Here is a 17329-nt window from a genome sequence, read left to right on the forward strand (position 1 = left end):
ACAGGAAACCTCGCCCAGAAAAGATATATCCGCCCACACCGAGCCGCGCACTCGGCCCACGAAACACCCGCCCTCCTTCCGCCCAGAGCCGGGAAGGGCCAGGGTGTGGGCAGCGCGCGATCCAAAGCTGCGCTTTCGCCACTGCCCTGGACGGCCGCCGGAGAAAAATAAAAACGAAAACCACACTCCTCTCTGATAACTGCAGCCCCGAACGTGGCTGCGCCTCCGAATGCGAAAGGCTAAAGCCAAATCTTTTCTGGCGGCTCAAACTGCCCCGGGAGTAGCGAATCTGCAGAACCTGCTCGCCGGAAGTAGGGCCGCCCCTCGCCGGAAGTTGCGCTTCCTCCATTTTGTTGCCCGCTATGGCGGCGGTGTAGAGGTTGGGGCCGGGATGCGGCGCGTTTGACTGAGGGGGTAGGCCAGGCGGAGACATCGGGGACATCGTCGCGGCGCAGAAGAGAACCAGCCTGGACGCCGGGGACGCTGTCATGTACGGCGCGACCGGAGGCCGCGCCAAAACCGAGAGGAAAAGCGGCGCGAAGGAGGAGGCCGGGCCGGGCGGTGCCGGCGGTGGGGGGAACCGAGTGGAGCTGCTGGTCTTCGGCTATGCCTGCAAGCTGTTCCGAGACGACGAGCGGGCCTTGGCCCAGGAGCAGGGACAGCACCTCATCCCCTGGATGGGGGACCACAAGATCCTCATCGACAGGTCGGTTCCTCCCCCCACCCGCCGGTCCTCCCCTTCCCTCGCCCGCTTGATTTCGTCTGATGTTGACTTGATGGCCAGGACTGGAGAGGGGTTTTCTGGAGCCATCAGGGATCCGGGGGGACACCCACTCCCCTGTCCCCGCATCCCCCTGGTTTTCGGGGGGAGGGGGACGGTGAAACCGGCCCTAAGGCCCTGGCTGGAGCTGCGTGTCGCGTCTGTCGCCGGAGGGATCGTCTCTGCCCCCGCAGCCCCCTCGCGACCTCTCACTCTTGTCGCTGGGTTGCAGTTGCCACTCGGGGCAGTGGAAGCTGCCCGGGCCCTGGGCCTCTCCTGACCGGCGCTCTGGAGCCCTCCGCGCTCCCATAGCTCGGTGTGGGTGGGAGGGCAGCCCGGAACGCCGCAAGCTTGATGCCGCAATTAGATACCTCTTGGGTCCCCTGAGTTGGCTTTGAACCTGTCGTGCCCGCAGCGCTCTCTGTGGAGCGCGCGTATTTCGCCGGCTTGACATTTGACTCCCCCCGACTCCTCCCCCATCCTGTGTTAATCCCAGGAGTTTGACAGATTCAGGCCGAGGGTGAAGTTGCCAATCAGTTGGAGGCCAGTTGACTTCGTGCGGACACTGGCTTGCTCTTAGACGTAGCGTTCTTAGGGCTGGTTTCACTGTCTCTTACAACTGAAGGGTGGGGCTGGGATACAGATGTGTTCTTTTCAAATCAAAGGTGCTTTAGGTAATCACCCTGGAGGGTGTTCAGCCACTTTGGGCAGAGGGCTCCCGGGATTGGATTTCTAAAGATGTTTGATTTGAAAAGGATGCCCTTAACGTGATGTAGGTTGTTTGCTCTCTTCCCCTCCCATGTTTTCAGTCCCTCTTTCCTTCTCCTTGGGATTTTTGTTTGTCGGTTTGGTTTTTGCCAATTTGGCAACTCTGCTTCTGGGGCCCGGACTGAAAAGTAACCGTGACCAACCATTAGACTGTGGAATAGTCTCCGAGTGAAGGAAGCCCATCGTTTGAGCCAATTAAAACTGGATTCTGCAGAGCCCTGGAACATGACTGTAGGGATGACCTCTGAGCTGGCCAGAATGGACACATTAATGACCAGACGGCTTTTTCCATCCCCGACGTTTCCATTTGGAGTTAGATCTAGACAAGAAGGACTCATGGACGGAGGGTGGCCAGCTCAGGTCTGGACCTGAGGGCCCCCATGCTCTGCTCAAGCATGCTGTGCCTTTAAACCATGGTTCCTATTGAATCATGCTGCCTGAGCTGTCAGGCAGCTTCCTTTTCCAAAGTGTTACTTGCGGTATTTATTATTAAAGTTTGATAAGCGAGAAAATCTGAGCTTTTTATACAGTTTTCCATATCATTCTGTATACGATGGGAGTTAGGTCTTCCAAAACCAGTGGGGAGCAAACACCACACATGTACATGTGTAATATTTTAAAATAATGATCTACATTTGTAAGTTAAGGAGGTTTACAGCATAGTAAACATAATTTTGAAATTTAATAAAATGCAATAACTTGGCTACCCTGAAATTTTTGGCCTTTTTTTCTTGTAAATGTCTTTTTTTACCTGTAGTATTTTCTGGTCCTCATTACAAAAGTCAGCATTAAAAAATTAAGCAGACTTTTGTTTGTCTTTCTACATTTGTTTTTGCAACCCTAAATCTGAGTGTTTTAAGTGAAATTTACTAATTCACTCATTATCTGAGAGGTGCACATTGACAGCATCTTTACTGAATCTTCTGTGTTAAAAGCATGGCAGGAAGTGCTCTTCTTCTTAATTTGGCTAAAGTATCTATCGGTCCATGCAAGTACACGTGGATGCGTCTTCATGTATGTTATATCTTGGGGGCATAAAGTCTGGAAGAAAATAATGATCCTGCATCTCCTAATAGTTTTGCTCTGTTTCGAGTGAACCTCCTTAAACTGCACGTATATGTCACTGTTCCTATGTATGTGTGTCTCTCTATCACATAACCCAGCACTTATTTCCTCAGCCAAGTGGCTAGGGGGCGAGCCTAGCCAAGATTTTACCTCCAATGGACGCAAGTTTCTTTGGTGAAGATCTCTCCTGAGAGTTCGGGACTAGCAGAAGGAAGCGAGGAAATTTCGACCGTTTGGTTCTTACGGATAGGTATTTATGTATCCGGTTTGTGTGAATGTAAGCTATGATATTTGACTTTTCAGAAAAAAAATTTTTTTTAATTTTTATTTTTTTTGCAAATGGCATTGAATGGTTAACCAAACCATACACGGTAAGAACTGCCACTGAAGTGGATACCATTTTAAGCTATTAAAGGATTGTTTACCTTTAATTATAAGTTTTATCATATTGCAGAAAGGAGTTTAGACTTTGTTAAGATAACTTGAGCTTAAAAGTAGGTGAGCTATGACTAGCCAAGTTAAATATAAATCTGAGAAGAGTTTATATGTTTGTTTTCCTATTTTTATTTCTTTATCTTAATCGGTAAGTATATGTATAAAACATCCCACACAAACCAACCCAGACGTTAATTTCTTTCCATTGACCAGCACGTTCATATTACAGATATGATGGGCGCGGTCACCTGCATGACCTTTCTGAGTGCGATGCTGAGTATTCCACATGGAACAGAGATTACCAGCTCTCTGAAGAGGAGGCACGAATAGAGGCCCTGTGTGATGAAGAGAGGTATTTAGCCTTGCATACGGACTTGCTTGAGGAAGAGGCAAGGCAAGGTACTGCTCAAGAAAAACTTATTTAAGCAACAAACTCTTTAAAAATTTTTTAAGTATTTAAAAATTTACTCCCATTCATTTTTTTATACTCACTCTTTCTGATATTATCTTGACAGTACCCAGTGGATTGGAAAAACAGGAGTCTTTGCGTTCTGAGAGGACCTCAGGATAGTTTATATATAGAGCCACAAAGAATTTTCCCAGCTTTTGAGGGCAGACTGGGATTTGAAAAAACAAAAACCAAACTCTTTAACTGTTCTTCTTTAACAGTATCGTATAAATTAAAATTGATGTTCTTGTCTTTGCCTTAACAATCTTTAATACAGTTCTTAATCCCCAAATTTCTCAGCAGGAAGAAATTTTCCACAAAAGACACGTATTCTGCTGTCTGTGGTAAACATGTACTGGCAAAAGTACATATTGATAGATATGAAGTGTGAATCTTTAGAAACATTTTTGCCTCAAAAAGAGGTTGGAACAAGTGTGCTGTATGCTTTACTGATAGCTACAACTTTAGAAATATATAAAATTTTTCTCAGTAAATTTCTATTTTTGTTAACATAATTCTTATTTTTCTTCAAGAGGAAGAATACAAGCGGTTGAGTGAAGCACTGGCGGAGGATGGGAGCTATAATGCGGTGGGATTCACTTACGGCAGTGATTACTATGACCCGTCCGAACCAACAGAGGAAGAGGAGCCTTCTAAACAGCGAGGTGGGGGGCTGCCCGGGGTGATGACGTTGGGCAGGTACTACATGCAGCGGTAGAGTCTCCCAAACACGATACGGGCACTGAGTAATTACAGCATCGCTGGGACAGAAAGAGAACATTATTGGTATTAGGGTAAAACAAAGCTAAAAACCAGAAGATGAATTGTTAATGGAGATGGAGAGTGAATTCAGACTTTAGTTACTGTCTGGGATCTGGGTGCCTTTCCTTTATCTCTTTTGGATTCAGGGAATAGGAAGTTACTCACCCTGGATTCTTTGTTTCTAGATAGACAGTATATGTGTTGAAATCCGCAGTGACTTGCTCTTGGGCCGTTGACAGGACAGGCGTTAACCACCCTCCTGCTAGCCTGCTCCTTCACATCCCCCCACGACTGAAACAGTGGCCGATGCCCACTGGAAGGACGCCTGTGGAGTCAGTTATTACCAGACAGAAAACAGCACAGTATGTCCTGCTTAGGCTCAGTAGGCCCTAGGGGATAGACTTAACCATATGGTATTTCAAAATAATGTTTACATAGAATTAAAGATTTTAAATTTATGCCTTTCTGGATTAACTCGGAATATTTATTTAAAAAAAAAATAGTGCTATTAAAAAATCCAGACCCATATGCAGTTCAGGAACAGGTGTCCATAGTCACTTTGGTAAGACCTGAGAGCACCTTTGTTATAGCCCTGCATGCTGGTCAGTCGTGAATTGTCAGTGATGATAGTCATTGAGGGTGGATCACTCTACTCATGGTGTTCTGTTGAAGAGAAGGAGAACTTCAGAAACCTAGTCAGACGTTCAGAATAATGAACAGGAATCACATCATAGAGGGATTTCACTTTCGAGCTAACTGAACCTGTGATGTGGGACTTGATTGTTTTCTCCTTAACAAACCTCCTGACACGTATGAAGTAATTATAGCAGTTTAATATTAACATGCTGTCTGCCCTGCACGGTGCAGCTGCACCGGGGTTCTCCTGACCCCTCGCCGGGGGCGTGATCCTGGGAGAGCAGTACAGACACTTGCCTTGTTGCCCTTCCTTTCCTTCTGCTCATTGCTTGATGGACATAAGAATCACTGTTGCACAGCTCTGTTCTGCGAGCTTCTAAAGAGTTTTTCCAGGTGTAGTTTTAACCATATTGAGTTAAAGCATGGTTAAGGTATTAAACACCTTTTCCGTTGACCTTTGGATCTGACCATACCTTAGAAGTTAGGGTGCGGTAGACATGTTCTTGCAGGTTTAAGAAGTATACACTCGTTCCTTTATCCAAAATAATTCATCCACTTTGGGATTCTGAATAGTTGCCTGTTTTATTGTTGTGTCTGAACCATATACGTTATGTCTGCTTTAAATATCTAGTGTTTGATCAGAAGGAAGGAATGCATACTGTCACCATTTCACAAGTGAAGAATTGAGATTTATGGAGCCCAGATGTCCTTTGCAAGGTCCATCGACTACCTTTGGAAAAATGTATAATAATCATTCCTTAACATTTCAGATTAGGGATCAGCAAACTATGACCGAGGCCCAGCTGGCACGTTTCTGTGAGGTTTTATTGGAACAGCTGTGCTCATTTGTTCACGTTTTATCTGTGTGGCTTTTGCACTCCAATGGCAGAGTTGAGTAGATGAGACAGAGACCACGTGGCCCGAAGAGCCAGAAATATTTACTGTCTGGCATTTTACAGAAAGCGGTTGCCAGCCCTGTTCTAGGTGATGGGCACTTGTCTTGGTGTAATTATTGGGCTGGCTGGTGCTGAACTTTGCTATGATTATTGCATTTTAAGAACTTCCATGTGACTTGGTTTCTCTTCCAAGTTTTAGTATGTTTTCTCTTTAACGTAATGTTCTCTGTATTTAAAATGTTGTTTCTTTCTGTAATCACATCCTCAGAACTTTGCTTGGTATGCTGATTAACTTTTTAGTGGAAGTTGGGCCCATGTAAACCTTACAGCTTGACACTTTATGTTTAATTTACACTAATATAAATAAAATGCCACATCTATGAATAACATGTACACGTGCACACAAACATACACGTACGTGGATGTGTACCTATACATTCACGCACTTTGTAGACGGAATTCAAACATTGGGTGTTCGGTGCCCAGCACCACTAACAGCCAAACTTAACTTTACTGCTGCGTTATCTTAAAATTTGAAAATTTAATTTTTGTTTGTTTTCCTGAGTCACCAACATGTCTAAATATTCCTTGATTTCCAGAATTACTATGTGGTTGACCCTTGAACACCACAGGTGTGAACTGTGCAGGTCTACTCATTCTCAGATTTTTTTTTTTTCCAATCAAACGGTACTGCACTGTTGGTTGAATCCACAGATGTGGAACCGCAGGTACAGAGGGCCAACTGTGGGACTTAAGTATCCACGGATTTTGGTTTCCCCTGCAGATACTGAGGGATGACCGCATTGTCTGGGCGTCTTTAGCACCTTAAAGCCTTGTGACATTAAACAGAAGCATTTGATGGAACCTTTATTTCTGTGCAGCTTAACTTCTCTCTTCCCTTTTTGCAGCTTACTGTTTTCATCCCAGTTCCATCCTTTAAATTTTCCGTTTTTCATCATTATTACATATCCATTTTTTTAAAAAAGAAAAAGTTATTTAAATTTATCTGAATCTGAGTTAGTATTGCAATGGTTGGGTTTTATTTTGTGCTGCTAAAGCCATTTTTCTGTAAAGAAAGGCATGTATAAGAGTAGAGCAAAGCTGTGTAACCCACCTGTTCCAGACAGCTCTTTGGATCCCAGTGGCTTTATTTTTGAGAACAACTTAGCACCAAGGAGAGGCTATTTCCTTAGTTTCCATCACTTTGTCATTTTGGGAGGTACGGTAAAAGCTGTACTTCTATAGAGACACCTTTGGCTTCATTCCCAAAGGAAATTGAGGATTTGGAGCTGTTACTTGGCATGTCGCAAACCAGTGTTTTCTAATATCTGCCAGTTCAGTGTGTCATTTGGTTACTGAAGCTGAGCGGGGGTATTGTTGATTACAGGGAGCTTTCAGGCCACAGTAAGTCTTCAGCCCTTGGGTGAGAGTAAGGCTACATGAACTTGTGGGACAGTATTAAATACTCTTACCTAATAGGAACTTATAATCAATCTGTATCTCATCAGACTACAGTCCCCGGGTCTTTGTGTACTGTGAAGCCTGTTTAAAATGCCCTCTTGGCTTCACAGAGAATTAGGTTTGATAGGAGACTTTTGAAATTGTTCATCTCTTCAAGAGACTCTATTATGTATGATGGAAACGTTTGTTTTGATGAAGATTTAATATTTATCTCATGTCATCTTTCTTGAAAGAAAAACAAGTAGATGTTGAAATCCTTAAAACTGTTAGCTTTTACAGGGTTTCTACTATTTTTTGTACATTTCACTATATTCTTTTAAATTGATCCTCTGAGTGATTGAATTGTATATAGGTACCTTAGAATTCAGAAAGCTATAATGTGTAGTGCCTTGTCTGATATACAGTAGACAAATGTTTATTAAATGAACCATTAAAGAAGAAATGGAGGGACTTCCCTGGTGGTCCAGTGGTAAAGAATTGCCTTACGGTGCAGGGCGCGGGTTCAACCCCTGGTCGGGGAACTAAGATCCCACATGCCACAGGGTAACTAAGCCCCCATGCCACAACTGCTGAGCCTGTGTGCCACAATGAGAGAGCCCACATGCTGCAAACTACAGAGCCCACACGCTCTGGACCCCGTGCGCCACAGCTACAGAGCCCACACGCCCTGGAACCCGCACACCACAACTAGAGAAGAGAAAACCCGCACGCTGCAACTAGAGAGAAGCCCGCTCGCCGCAAAGAAAGATCCCGCATGCCTCAACAAAGATCCTGCGTGCCTCAACTAAGACGCGATGCAGCCCCAATAAATAAATAAATAAACAAACAAATAAATAAATAATAAATACGTCTTTAAAACAAGAAGAAGAAGAAGAATTGGAAATACATCTGATTATTTGTGGAAAGAGAGGTGGTTTGCTTGGGGGGAGAAGTCTTGGCACTTACGTGCTGGGGTTTTACGGTTCAGCGGTGAAAGCGGTTGTCTTGGAATTGAGCACCTGTGCTTGACGCTCTGGGGGACCCACAGCGATAGTTTGAAGGGCGGTCCTAGCAGGTCAGAGGGGCTGGGAAGGAGGAGAGCCTAGCGTGTGTCGAGTGCCTGCCGAGTGCGGAGCCTTGTCGGGGAAATGCTCACATGCCTTGTCTCGCTGCACCCTCCCCACGGCTGGGGAGTCCACGCTGCCACTGTGTCTGTACCCCCAGCCCCTCGGGGGTTTGGTAAAGTGATTCTGCCCACACGTGGTGGAGCGAGCAGAGAACAGAAGTGTTCCTGGGAGGGATGGTGTGCGACAGAACCGGGAAGGGCCTGTCATGCCCGCGCCCCCTGGCCCCGTAGTGGCTTACAGCTGGTGGGTGTGCCTCCTCTGCAGGTCACGGTTCTGAAGTTCTATGTCTTCTTTTTATACAGAAAAACACGAGGCTGAAAATTTGGAGGAAAACGAGGAGCCTTTCATTGCCCCTTTAGGATTGAACGTGCCGTCTGATGTGGAGCTGGTAGGTGTCTTTCTCGTTCACAATACTGTTAACCTTTGTTACTACTTATCGGGAAGTACTGGTGAGAGCACCCCGCCATGATCACAGTTGCTTTCTAGTTTGGGTGTGTAATGCTTTAAAATTATTTGTGAGTTAATGGAGAAAAAATCACATACCACCTCTTTCCCCCCTAAAGAAAAAGGGAGAAATTCTAGCAGAATCACCAGACCAGAGCATCAGGGGCCTGGGGAGCTGGCTCGCTCTCGGAGACATATGGTTGAATCCCCAGACTTTACCAACATGGAAAAACCCAGTCAGAACTACTGGTGAGGAGACTGTTAGCCACGTTTAGATGCAAAAACCCTCCTGCTCAGGGCACGTGGCTTTCAGTACAGTTGCTGTGTCCTGTCTTTTGCTGGTGTGGTTTTGTGGGCACTCAAGATGGGGACCTTTACTGTAACATTCTCTTGGCACCCTTCCACCCGGTTCTCCTCTCCGTTATGACTAGGGCCCTGTGGCATCTCCAGGCGGCCCCTGCCCTCGGGAGGGACACCTGGGTCGCATCCTCTTGGCCTAAGTGCTCTGCAGCTGGGTCTCTAGTTCCCACTGATCTCACTTCGCTATTTCAGCTACGTCCAGTCAAGGTTACATTGTGACAGGCCCCATTGAGGATTTTCTAAGTATTACTTAATGCTAGTAACCCCATAAGGTAGCTTCCTGTTCCCCTTTCACAGATGCAGAAAAGTGAAGAAGTTGGGTCGTGCGTGCCAGGCAGGACCTCTAACCCATGGTCTTAGCTGTTGTGCCATCCTGAGTCGCTGTGCTTTGTGGGATTCTTACATGTTCATTAGGGACGTTTAAAATATTTGTGTTGCGTGTACATGCTTGGAAAAGGGATATTCGTGCTCAGAGTAAAGGTTTTTCTCTGGCATCTTCCTAACTGGATTGCAAGCACCACGGATGTGGGTATTCCAGCCCCTTCATTGTGTCCTGTTACAGCATCATTGAATAAACAGTGGATGCTGAAAATTCCCCATAGAAGGAGCCTCTTGCGTTCCCCACACTAGCACGTGATACTTCCCTTATTTAGCGCAGCGTGAATCTGCTGGTTCTTGCCTTTCGGTTTTATGTGGCGATGGGAGATAACAGAATTTAATTCCTGCCTCCACCCATTCCTTCCTCCACTTACTCATTTATAAATCCTCTCCTTCTCTTTCTCTTTTCTTGCAAATATGGGTCAAAATTTCTTTGGATTTTGCCAAGTAGAATCACTATTTATGTTTGATTCCCGTTTCTACCGTTGATCAGTTTGCTACAGTTAAAACCGAAGATGTTACCTGAAGATTTGATATCCTGAGACTTGTGCTGATATATTTTTATGTGCTGTATTTCTGTTTTTCTGGAATATGCTATTCTACGTGAGAGACGCATTAAAAGCAGTTGCTCTCTTACCCACACGTAATGCTAAAAGCTTTTATTTAAGGTTGACTTCATAGATTCTTATTAAGTTTTGGTATGAAGATCATTTTTAAGCTTTTATGCGAACATAAACATAGAGGTGTAGTAGATTTTGTTGCCTTAATTCCTACTGAAGTATTTCATGGCTGTATGTTCCCAGAGTCAGCACCACTAGGCTGCGTGGTGGCCTGCCGGGACCAAAGCGTCTGCTCCCCGTGGAGAGCACAGCAAGCCTGGCGTATAGTGGTCTGCTGTCTCCCGATGTTCGTATAAAATGGTCCCCCGGGTAGGAAATCTCGCGATTGTGGAGAAACCGTGTGTGAGTGCTCACCAGGTGGCCTGTGGACAGCTGGCCTTTCCTGTACAGTGGCAGCAGTATGTCATTCTTCAGAATTGCTGTGAATCGGGGCAGTGATTTGCTGTATACGTCACACACTGTCGTGTCCGTGTTAGCGGGGAGACTGCCTAGGAGACAGGTGTCCGCGTCGTACGTTCCGTCTTGGTGGCCGAGCGTGAAACTGCCGGCTCGTGTTTAGGTGACGCTTGCTGCCTCGGTGGGCAGGGGCTGCTCTGGCAGCGGCAGAGGCGGGGGCGGTAAAGAGAGCGGGCGCTTGAGGGGTTCTCAGGTTTAAGCTAGGCTTTTGGAGTAGAACCCCATGGCTGCAGGGTCTCTGGGGGTCCGTGCGAAGGGTCAGGAGCAGTGAGAGGTCACAGCGTCCTGGAAGCCGCGTGCCGGCGCCTGCTCGAGGCTGGCCGCCTGGTCCCGCTGGGCCTCTAGACGCCAGCTCCTCAGGTGACCTCACAGCTTTATTTTAGCTTTTCGTAGTGACTGTTTGTCCACTTGTATGTTTCTTGGGAAGTAAGGAACTGTTTTCTCCCAGAATATGTAGCCCAGCATCACTTGTCCCGACATTGTGTTTTCAGTTACCTGTCCCTTTCCCAGGGACCTGAAGGCCTGTCTCTGTCACCTCCTGAGTTCTACACGTGCCCAGGTCCGTCTCTGGCTGTGTTGTGTTGTCTTGCACTGCGGGGAAGGTGGAGGGCGCGTCTCAGCCGAGTCTCTCACCCACCCGAGACGCCGCAGATCCGGGTTCTGAGCCCAAACGAGGTTTCCACAAGCACTGCCCAGAGGCGCGCGAGGTCTCGTGAGCCCCCCGCCTGTTGTGTGACACCTCACGTTCCCCTCGGATCAGCAAGGGGATCGGAAGTGCTGCTTGTTCGGCACGCCCGTTTGAGTGTATTTACAAGGGAAGTGTGCTTGTTTAACATATTTTATGGACAGAAGGAAAAGGGGGGAGGATACAATGTACAATTCCCGTCCTGGTCCTGCGCGGTGGCACCAGTAGGTTAATAACATCAGATAGTGAGTATTCATTGAGCATGTGCTGTATGCCAGGCGCTGTGTTAGCTCGGGTCTTCTGTCCTCACGACACCAGTGCCTCTGACGGGGACAAGGGGCAGAGCCGTCGAGAGCAGCTGCCCCAGGTCGTCCTGTAAGGGTCAGGCCTGCACTTCCAGCCCAGAGCCACTGCGGTTACGCTTTACCGAATGTTGTTCTGATTAGAGCGTCAGTCTCACCGTACCTTCAGGTGCTGTGTTGCCATGGGATGGGGGTGGGGAGACAAAAGAAGCACGATTTACCCCTGTGTTCCTGTGGAGTCCTGCCTTTCCTTGGGGCTTTGTGAGGACTTTTCACGTATGACGAGCGCTAAGCCCTGGCCCGGTGAGCGTCGTGCACTCTTGTTCTCCTGGCACTTTGTCCTTTACCTGTTTGTTCCTCTCTCTGTGCAGAATTTAAAGGTATTTGTGAAGCCATTTGTGTCACCATATATGTCACTGTATTCCTTTCTGGCTTCAGGATTTTGAATCTTGTCTTAGAAGACCTTTCCACCCCTGACAGTTTTTAAATATTTTCCTATACTTCCTGCTGTTACTTCCATAGTTTTGACAGTTGAGTTCGTGCCTCAGTCTGATATTATTTGGGGCTCTGATCACAGAGGAGGAGAGAGGGCCAGCCCAGCTGCTCCTGGGGCTCCTCGCTTATTCACCCCACCTGCCGCCCAACCTGGCCCCCAGCCCCACCCTGCTGCAGGGATCAGAGCTCCAGCATTTTCCAAAGCTCTTTGGAAAATGGGTGCAGGTTTTCTGACCTCACATACTGTTGTCCCATTTCCTGATGCCTATTCGAGTTTCTAGAGCCACGTTAATTTTGGAGATGCTGGGAGGTGTTAGTCCCCCTTCTGGGCTCAGTTGCTTTCTTAAAAGGCTTCCATAAATTAGAAAAGCATTTTCCCCTGGACCAGTCAGTCTTTGTAACACATACGTATTTATGTGTTGGCTACATCCTGAAAATCCCATCTTATGGTAGGAATAATCATATTCTTAAATAGAAGAGGATTTTTCTAAAACCTACATGATAAGGAGAGCAGAGAATGACTTTCTCCAAACCGAATGTTTATCTTATGTCCACTTGCTTCAGTAGCACATCTTGAAGGGTGCTCGTAAGCTGCTTTGTTTCGCTGTAATCGTCGTCGCTTTGTAAAATGACTCCCACACTCTCTGTGACTGCTGTAGCCATAATGTGACATCATAAGAGGGCCTGCTTTTAAGAAGTTTTAGGCCAGGGTTTTGGTTTGGTCAGTGGAGAACATCTCTACTTGGGCGGCGGGAGGGGTTGTATTTTCCTTTAAGGATCATTATTCTGAAGCGGTCCTTAACAATTGTCATATATACGGAATACACTAATGCGAAAATGAATCTTCCTGTTGAGCCAAAGCCACTGAACATGTGCATCAGGATCCGCACCTCGGTGCAACAGGGGGCCTTTGACATGGACTCTGGTGTATTTGGGGACCAGTAAATAGTCATAGACATTTATCCAGTGTGAGTGTGAAGGACATCATTAGTTCAGGAATCACATTTGAGATTTAAGGCGTTTGTATTTTGTGAAGGATTCAGCCCTGAAATTACAGTAAGCATCTTGAGTTCTTAACCGCCCATTATTAATGAGAATAATTTCCCACTTTATTTGCATGTAATTTTCTAGTGTTAATCTCTTCATTAATATTAAAAGTATTTCAGATGTGTGGCTTCCAGCTTCTGGTCCGAGGGGCTCCTTGTGTGGGTAGGAATTGCTCAGCTCATGATGTGGCGGAGGTAACTTAGCAGCACGTGCAGGAGAGAGGTGGGGTCTGGTTCTAGGTAGTGAATGCACTTCAAGGCAACCAGATGACTCGCCCAGTAAATGTGGGTGAAACCGTCTCTGCTCTGGCCAGACCACAGGTAGCTGGGCCTCAGTTTGGAGCTCTGTACTTTTTTTTTTTTTTTTTTTGGCTGCGTTGGGTCTTCATTCCTGCATGTGGGCTTTCCCTAATTGTGGCGAGCCAGGGCTACTCTTCATTGTGATACGCATGCTTCTCATTGCAGTGGCTTCTCTTGTTGTGGAGCACGGGCTCTAGGCCTGCGGGCTTCAGTAGTTGTGGCACACTTGCTCAGTAGTTGTGGCTTGCGGGCTGTAGAGCGCAGGCTCAGTAGTTGTGGCGCACGGGCTCAGTTGCTCCGCGGCATGTGGGATCTTCCCCGGACCAGGGATCAAACCTGTGTCCCCTGCGCTGGCAGGTGGTTTCTTAACCACTGCACTACCAAGGAAGTCCCTGGAGCTCTGTACTTTTAAGTGGGAGCGTTGATGAACGGGCGCCACGGGGCAGTCTTGGAGTAAGAAGGAGGAACGGGGTGAGGAGAGGTCAGGTGCAGAAGGAAAGGCTGGGCGTGAGCCTGCGGCTTTCCTTGGATGTACAAAAGTAGTGTTTTCGAAGCTCTAAACATTAGTCCCTGCTGAGAAAAAGGGAAGAGAAATGATTCTTAGATCCTTGAGAAACTTATTGAAACATGCACCCCTCTCCCTAGAAAATTGCATGCGTATGTGCAAAATTTGCATACAACTCCCCAGAGGATTGATTCACAACCCCCTGAACCCTATCACGGAACCCTGGTTAAGGGCCCCCAATATAGGAAACACATTGATTGGTGCGGAAAAGCTTGCCTCCTGTGGGTTCAGTACAAAGCTAGAATGGCCTGCCTCAGCAGGTGAGTTTTCTTCCCACAAAATTCTGCAAAATTCAAAAACTGAGTGTCGTGTAACGGGGCCAGTGCCACAGTCTGTTCAAACTGGACTCTTCCCATTGAAATGTCTCTAGTCAGTAGTAAAACCAGGGTTTTACTCAGTGGAAAAGAGGACAGACTGATAACGTGAATGCGTGTGTTCTCTTGTAGCCACCAACAGCCAAAATGCACGCCATTATTGAGCGCACGGCCAACTTCGTGTGCAAGCAGGGTGCACAGTTTGAAATAATGCTGAAGGCCAAACAGGCCCGAAACTCTCAATTCGACTTTCTACGCTTTGATCACTACCTCAATCCCTACTACAAATTCATCCAGAAAGCTATGAAAGAAGGACGGTATACGGTACTGGCAGAAAACAAAAGTGAAGAGAAAAAGAGTATGTGAAACTGTTTCTGTCCTGTGTTGGGCTGGGGGAGGGGTTGAGATCTGCGCTGTAGGACTTCCTGAACGTTTGTGAAATCCTGCCACTAAGGCACGAGGATTAAACCTGCTGTGCAATAAGTCTGAACATATATTAGATTCTTTTTTTTTTTTTTTTTTTTTTGCAGTACGCGGGCCTCTCACTGTTGTGGCCTCTCCTGTTGCGGAGCACAGGCTCCAGACGCGCAGGCTCAGCGGCCACGGCTCACGGGCCCAGCCGCTCCGCGGCATGTGGGATCTTCCCAGACCAGGGCACGAACCCGTGTCCCCTGCATCGGCAGGCGGACTCTCAACCACTGTGCCACCAGGGAAGCCCTAGATTCTTAATTAATGTTTTCAAAGATGGGTGACATAGAATTAAATGTTGATGCCATCAGAGCATAACCATCTAGGTTGGAAACGTTTCCCCTCATTCTGGTTGTTGAACATGTCACAGACAGAACAGCGAGCCTCGTGCTCCGTGCAATCGTTCTAGCGTGCACCCCGTGTTAGGGCCTGAGGCTAAATTACACAAGTCCACAGAATGAAGTGGCTAATCTTACTCTCTTTTCTTTACTCTGCCTTAAGCTGTTGTTTTTATAAGTGTCTAAATTTGGAATTCTTACTACAAAGACCAATTAAGTATTTTGAATAACATTCTGAGACAGCAGTACATGTGTCTGCCATTGAATTTTTCTTCCAGCTGAAACACGATTTTCAAAATCAGTTGTATGCATCTTACCCCAGACCTCATCTCCTCCACGGTTGTTCGTTTGCTGTAGTTCAGTAAAAAATCTGTTGCTGTTATTTTACCTTCAAAATCAGTACGATTTTTGCCTTTTTTCCAAAAAATTTAACTATTCAGTGGCTCCGGACTAGTAAATGCCAGAGGGAAGGTGCCAGCGGGGCCGAGGTCAGGCTCCTTTCTCGCTGCCTTTGTTTCTTGTGATCCCACTTGATAAAGTCACAAGCAAATGTCATTCTGCTGAACGACTTGGGTGGCAGCAAGCTAGGGAATATTTTCCGAAGGTGGTTTTTGGACAGATAACCAAGAAATGGCTGCATACAGTTCTGCCTTTGTGTGCGTCTGAGGTCTTACGTAATTTATTTGTACCTTGACGTCTTGACATGTGTTTTGCTTTCAGAGTCGGGGGTCAGCTCTGACAACGAAGATGACGATGACGAAGAGGGCGGGAGTTACCTGCACCCGTCCCTGTTCGCTTCCAAGAAGTGCAGCCGCCTGGAGGAGCTCATGAAGGTTCTCATCTCGTTACTGAGCTGTAGCTTTATGCCATGGCAAAACTGCTCATTTAACTTCGGAAAATTGTTGAGCAGGCATCTCTTTGTATAATAGCTTTTTTAAATTTTATTAGCATTGACGTGTATCTCGCCTTTTTGTTTGGCTTGGTGGCAAAGGATTTGCTCCCTTTATTTCTTATATATCCCATTTTATAAAATCACAAGCAATTTATTTTCATTTTGTTATAGTTTTACTATTTGGGATATTTAGATTAAGTAAAATGTTGGTTAAGACTTGGAAAATTACTTTTTCATGCAGGTTTTATTAAAACAGGATTAGATTTCATAGGTGTCCAGGGCATGTGCCGCTTGAAATAGTCTGTTACCGTCACGGATAGCATAATGTATTAGTGAGAAACATAAATTAAAGAAAAATTTTCTTTTCATTCTTATTATAAGGAGTTAATCCACACCATTCATTGTGCCATTTGTGATGTGAAAAAACAGGGGTCCATCAGACCTAAGCATGTCATTTCAGCAGTCACGCAGTGTGGCTGATTGATTGGGCTTTAAAAGCTGTTGGTGATTAAAAATCAGAAATTGCTTTAAGGATGGGCAGAGTTTGAGGTTTTGAGTGAATTTGGAGGCTCACACTTTTCTCAGCAGCAATCTAGTCTTGGTCATCCCTCCTTTTCCTTCATGTCATTCGGAAGATTGAGGTGATTTGTTTATTCAGTTCCTCTGGAACTCACAACCAGCTAGAGTTCTCGTCGGCCACGGTCAGGGCCTCCCTCTGTGCGCCTGCCCACGTGTGTGGGTGTGGTGTGCATGTGTGTGCTGCGTGCATGCGTGTGCTGAGGTTTTTCTGAAGCGTAGACACCGTCCTAGAGCCTTCTTGCCACAGAAGGGTTCTGCGTGACTCAGAATGCAGGATGTGGTGTGACCTTGCACCCTCTCTCTCTGCAGCCTTTGAAGGTGGTGGACCCAGATCACCCCCTTGCGGCCCTGGTCCGTAAAGCCCAGGCCGACAGTCCTGCCCCCACTGCACCCACGGCAGATGGCACGGCCGTGCAGCCCTCCCAGGTGGAGTACACCACTGACTGTGAGTACCTCACTGTGCGCCTCCGGGCAGGGTGTCAGGTGCGGGGGCAGGTTTGCAGGTCCGGTAGAGGTGCCATGAGGAGCGTTCATGTTAAGCACCCTTAGCATGTGGCCTCATCCTTTTGCCTGTCACTTCACATTGGCAAGATGGCTGCCCCATCACCAGCATCAGCCCTGCATTCCAGGAAGGATGAAGAGGAAGAGCAAGAGCAGAAAGCAGTTTCTCATGGTCCTGCTGTCCTGCAGCACAGGCTGGGAAGTGGGCTTTCAGTCGGCTACATCGCTGCCCTAAACAAAAGCAGAGTT

General features: G+C 46.7%; 1 protein-coding gene across 4 annotated transcripts in view; it reads left to right on the forward strand.

The window, feature by feature from the left end:
• Window positions 1-390: 390 nt before the first annotated feature.
• SFSWAP (splicing factor SWAP) overlaps window positions 391-17329 on the forward strand; it is an 82434-nt gene continuing 65495 nt past the window's right edge. For 3 of the 4 annotated variants that reach the window (XM_082853299.1, XM_082853300.1, XM_082853301.1), the window contains exons 1-7: window positions 391-706; window positions 3258-3427; window positions 4010-4141; window positions 8640-8725; window positions 14435-14660; window positions 15829-15941; window positions 16889-17024. In XM_082853299.1, the coding sequence (XP_082709425.1) occupies window positions 489-706; window positions 3258-3427; window positions 4010-4141; window positions 8640-8725; window positions 14435-14660; window positions 15829-15941; window positions 16889-17024 (1081 nt within the window). In that variant the 5' untranslated portion in view covers window positions 391-488. Of the gene's footprint in view, window positions 707-1010; window positions 3428-4009; window positions 4142-8639; window positions 8726-14434; window positions 14661-15828; window positions 15942-16888; window positions 17025-17329 lie in introns of those variants that run through there. The other variant, XM_082853302.1, reaches the window with a different exon arrangement.

Source organism: Leucopleurus acutus (assembly GCF_964270905.1).
Source record: "Leucopleurus acutus genome assembly, chromosome: 13".
In the NCBI taxonomy this organism is placed as follows: Eukaryota; Metazoa; Chordata; class Mammalia; order Artiodactyla; family Delphinidae; genus Leucopleurus; species Leucopleurus acutus.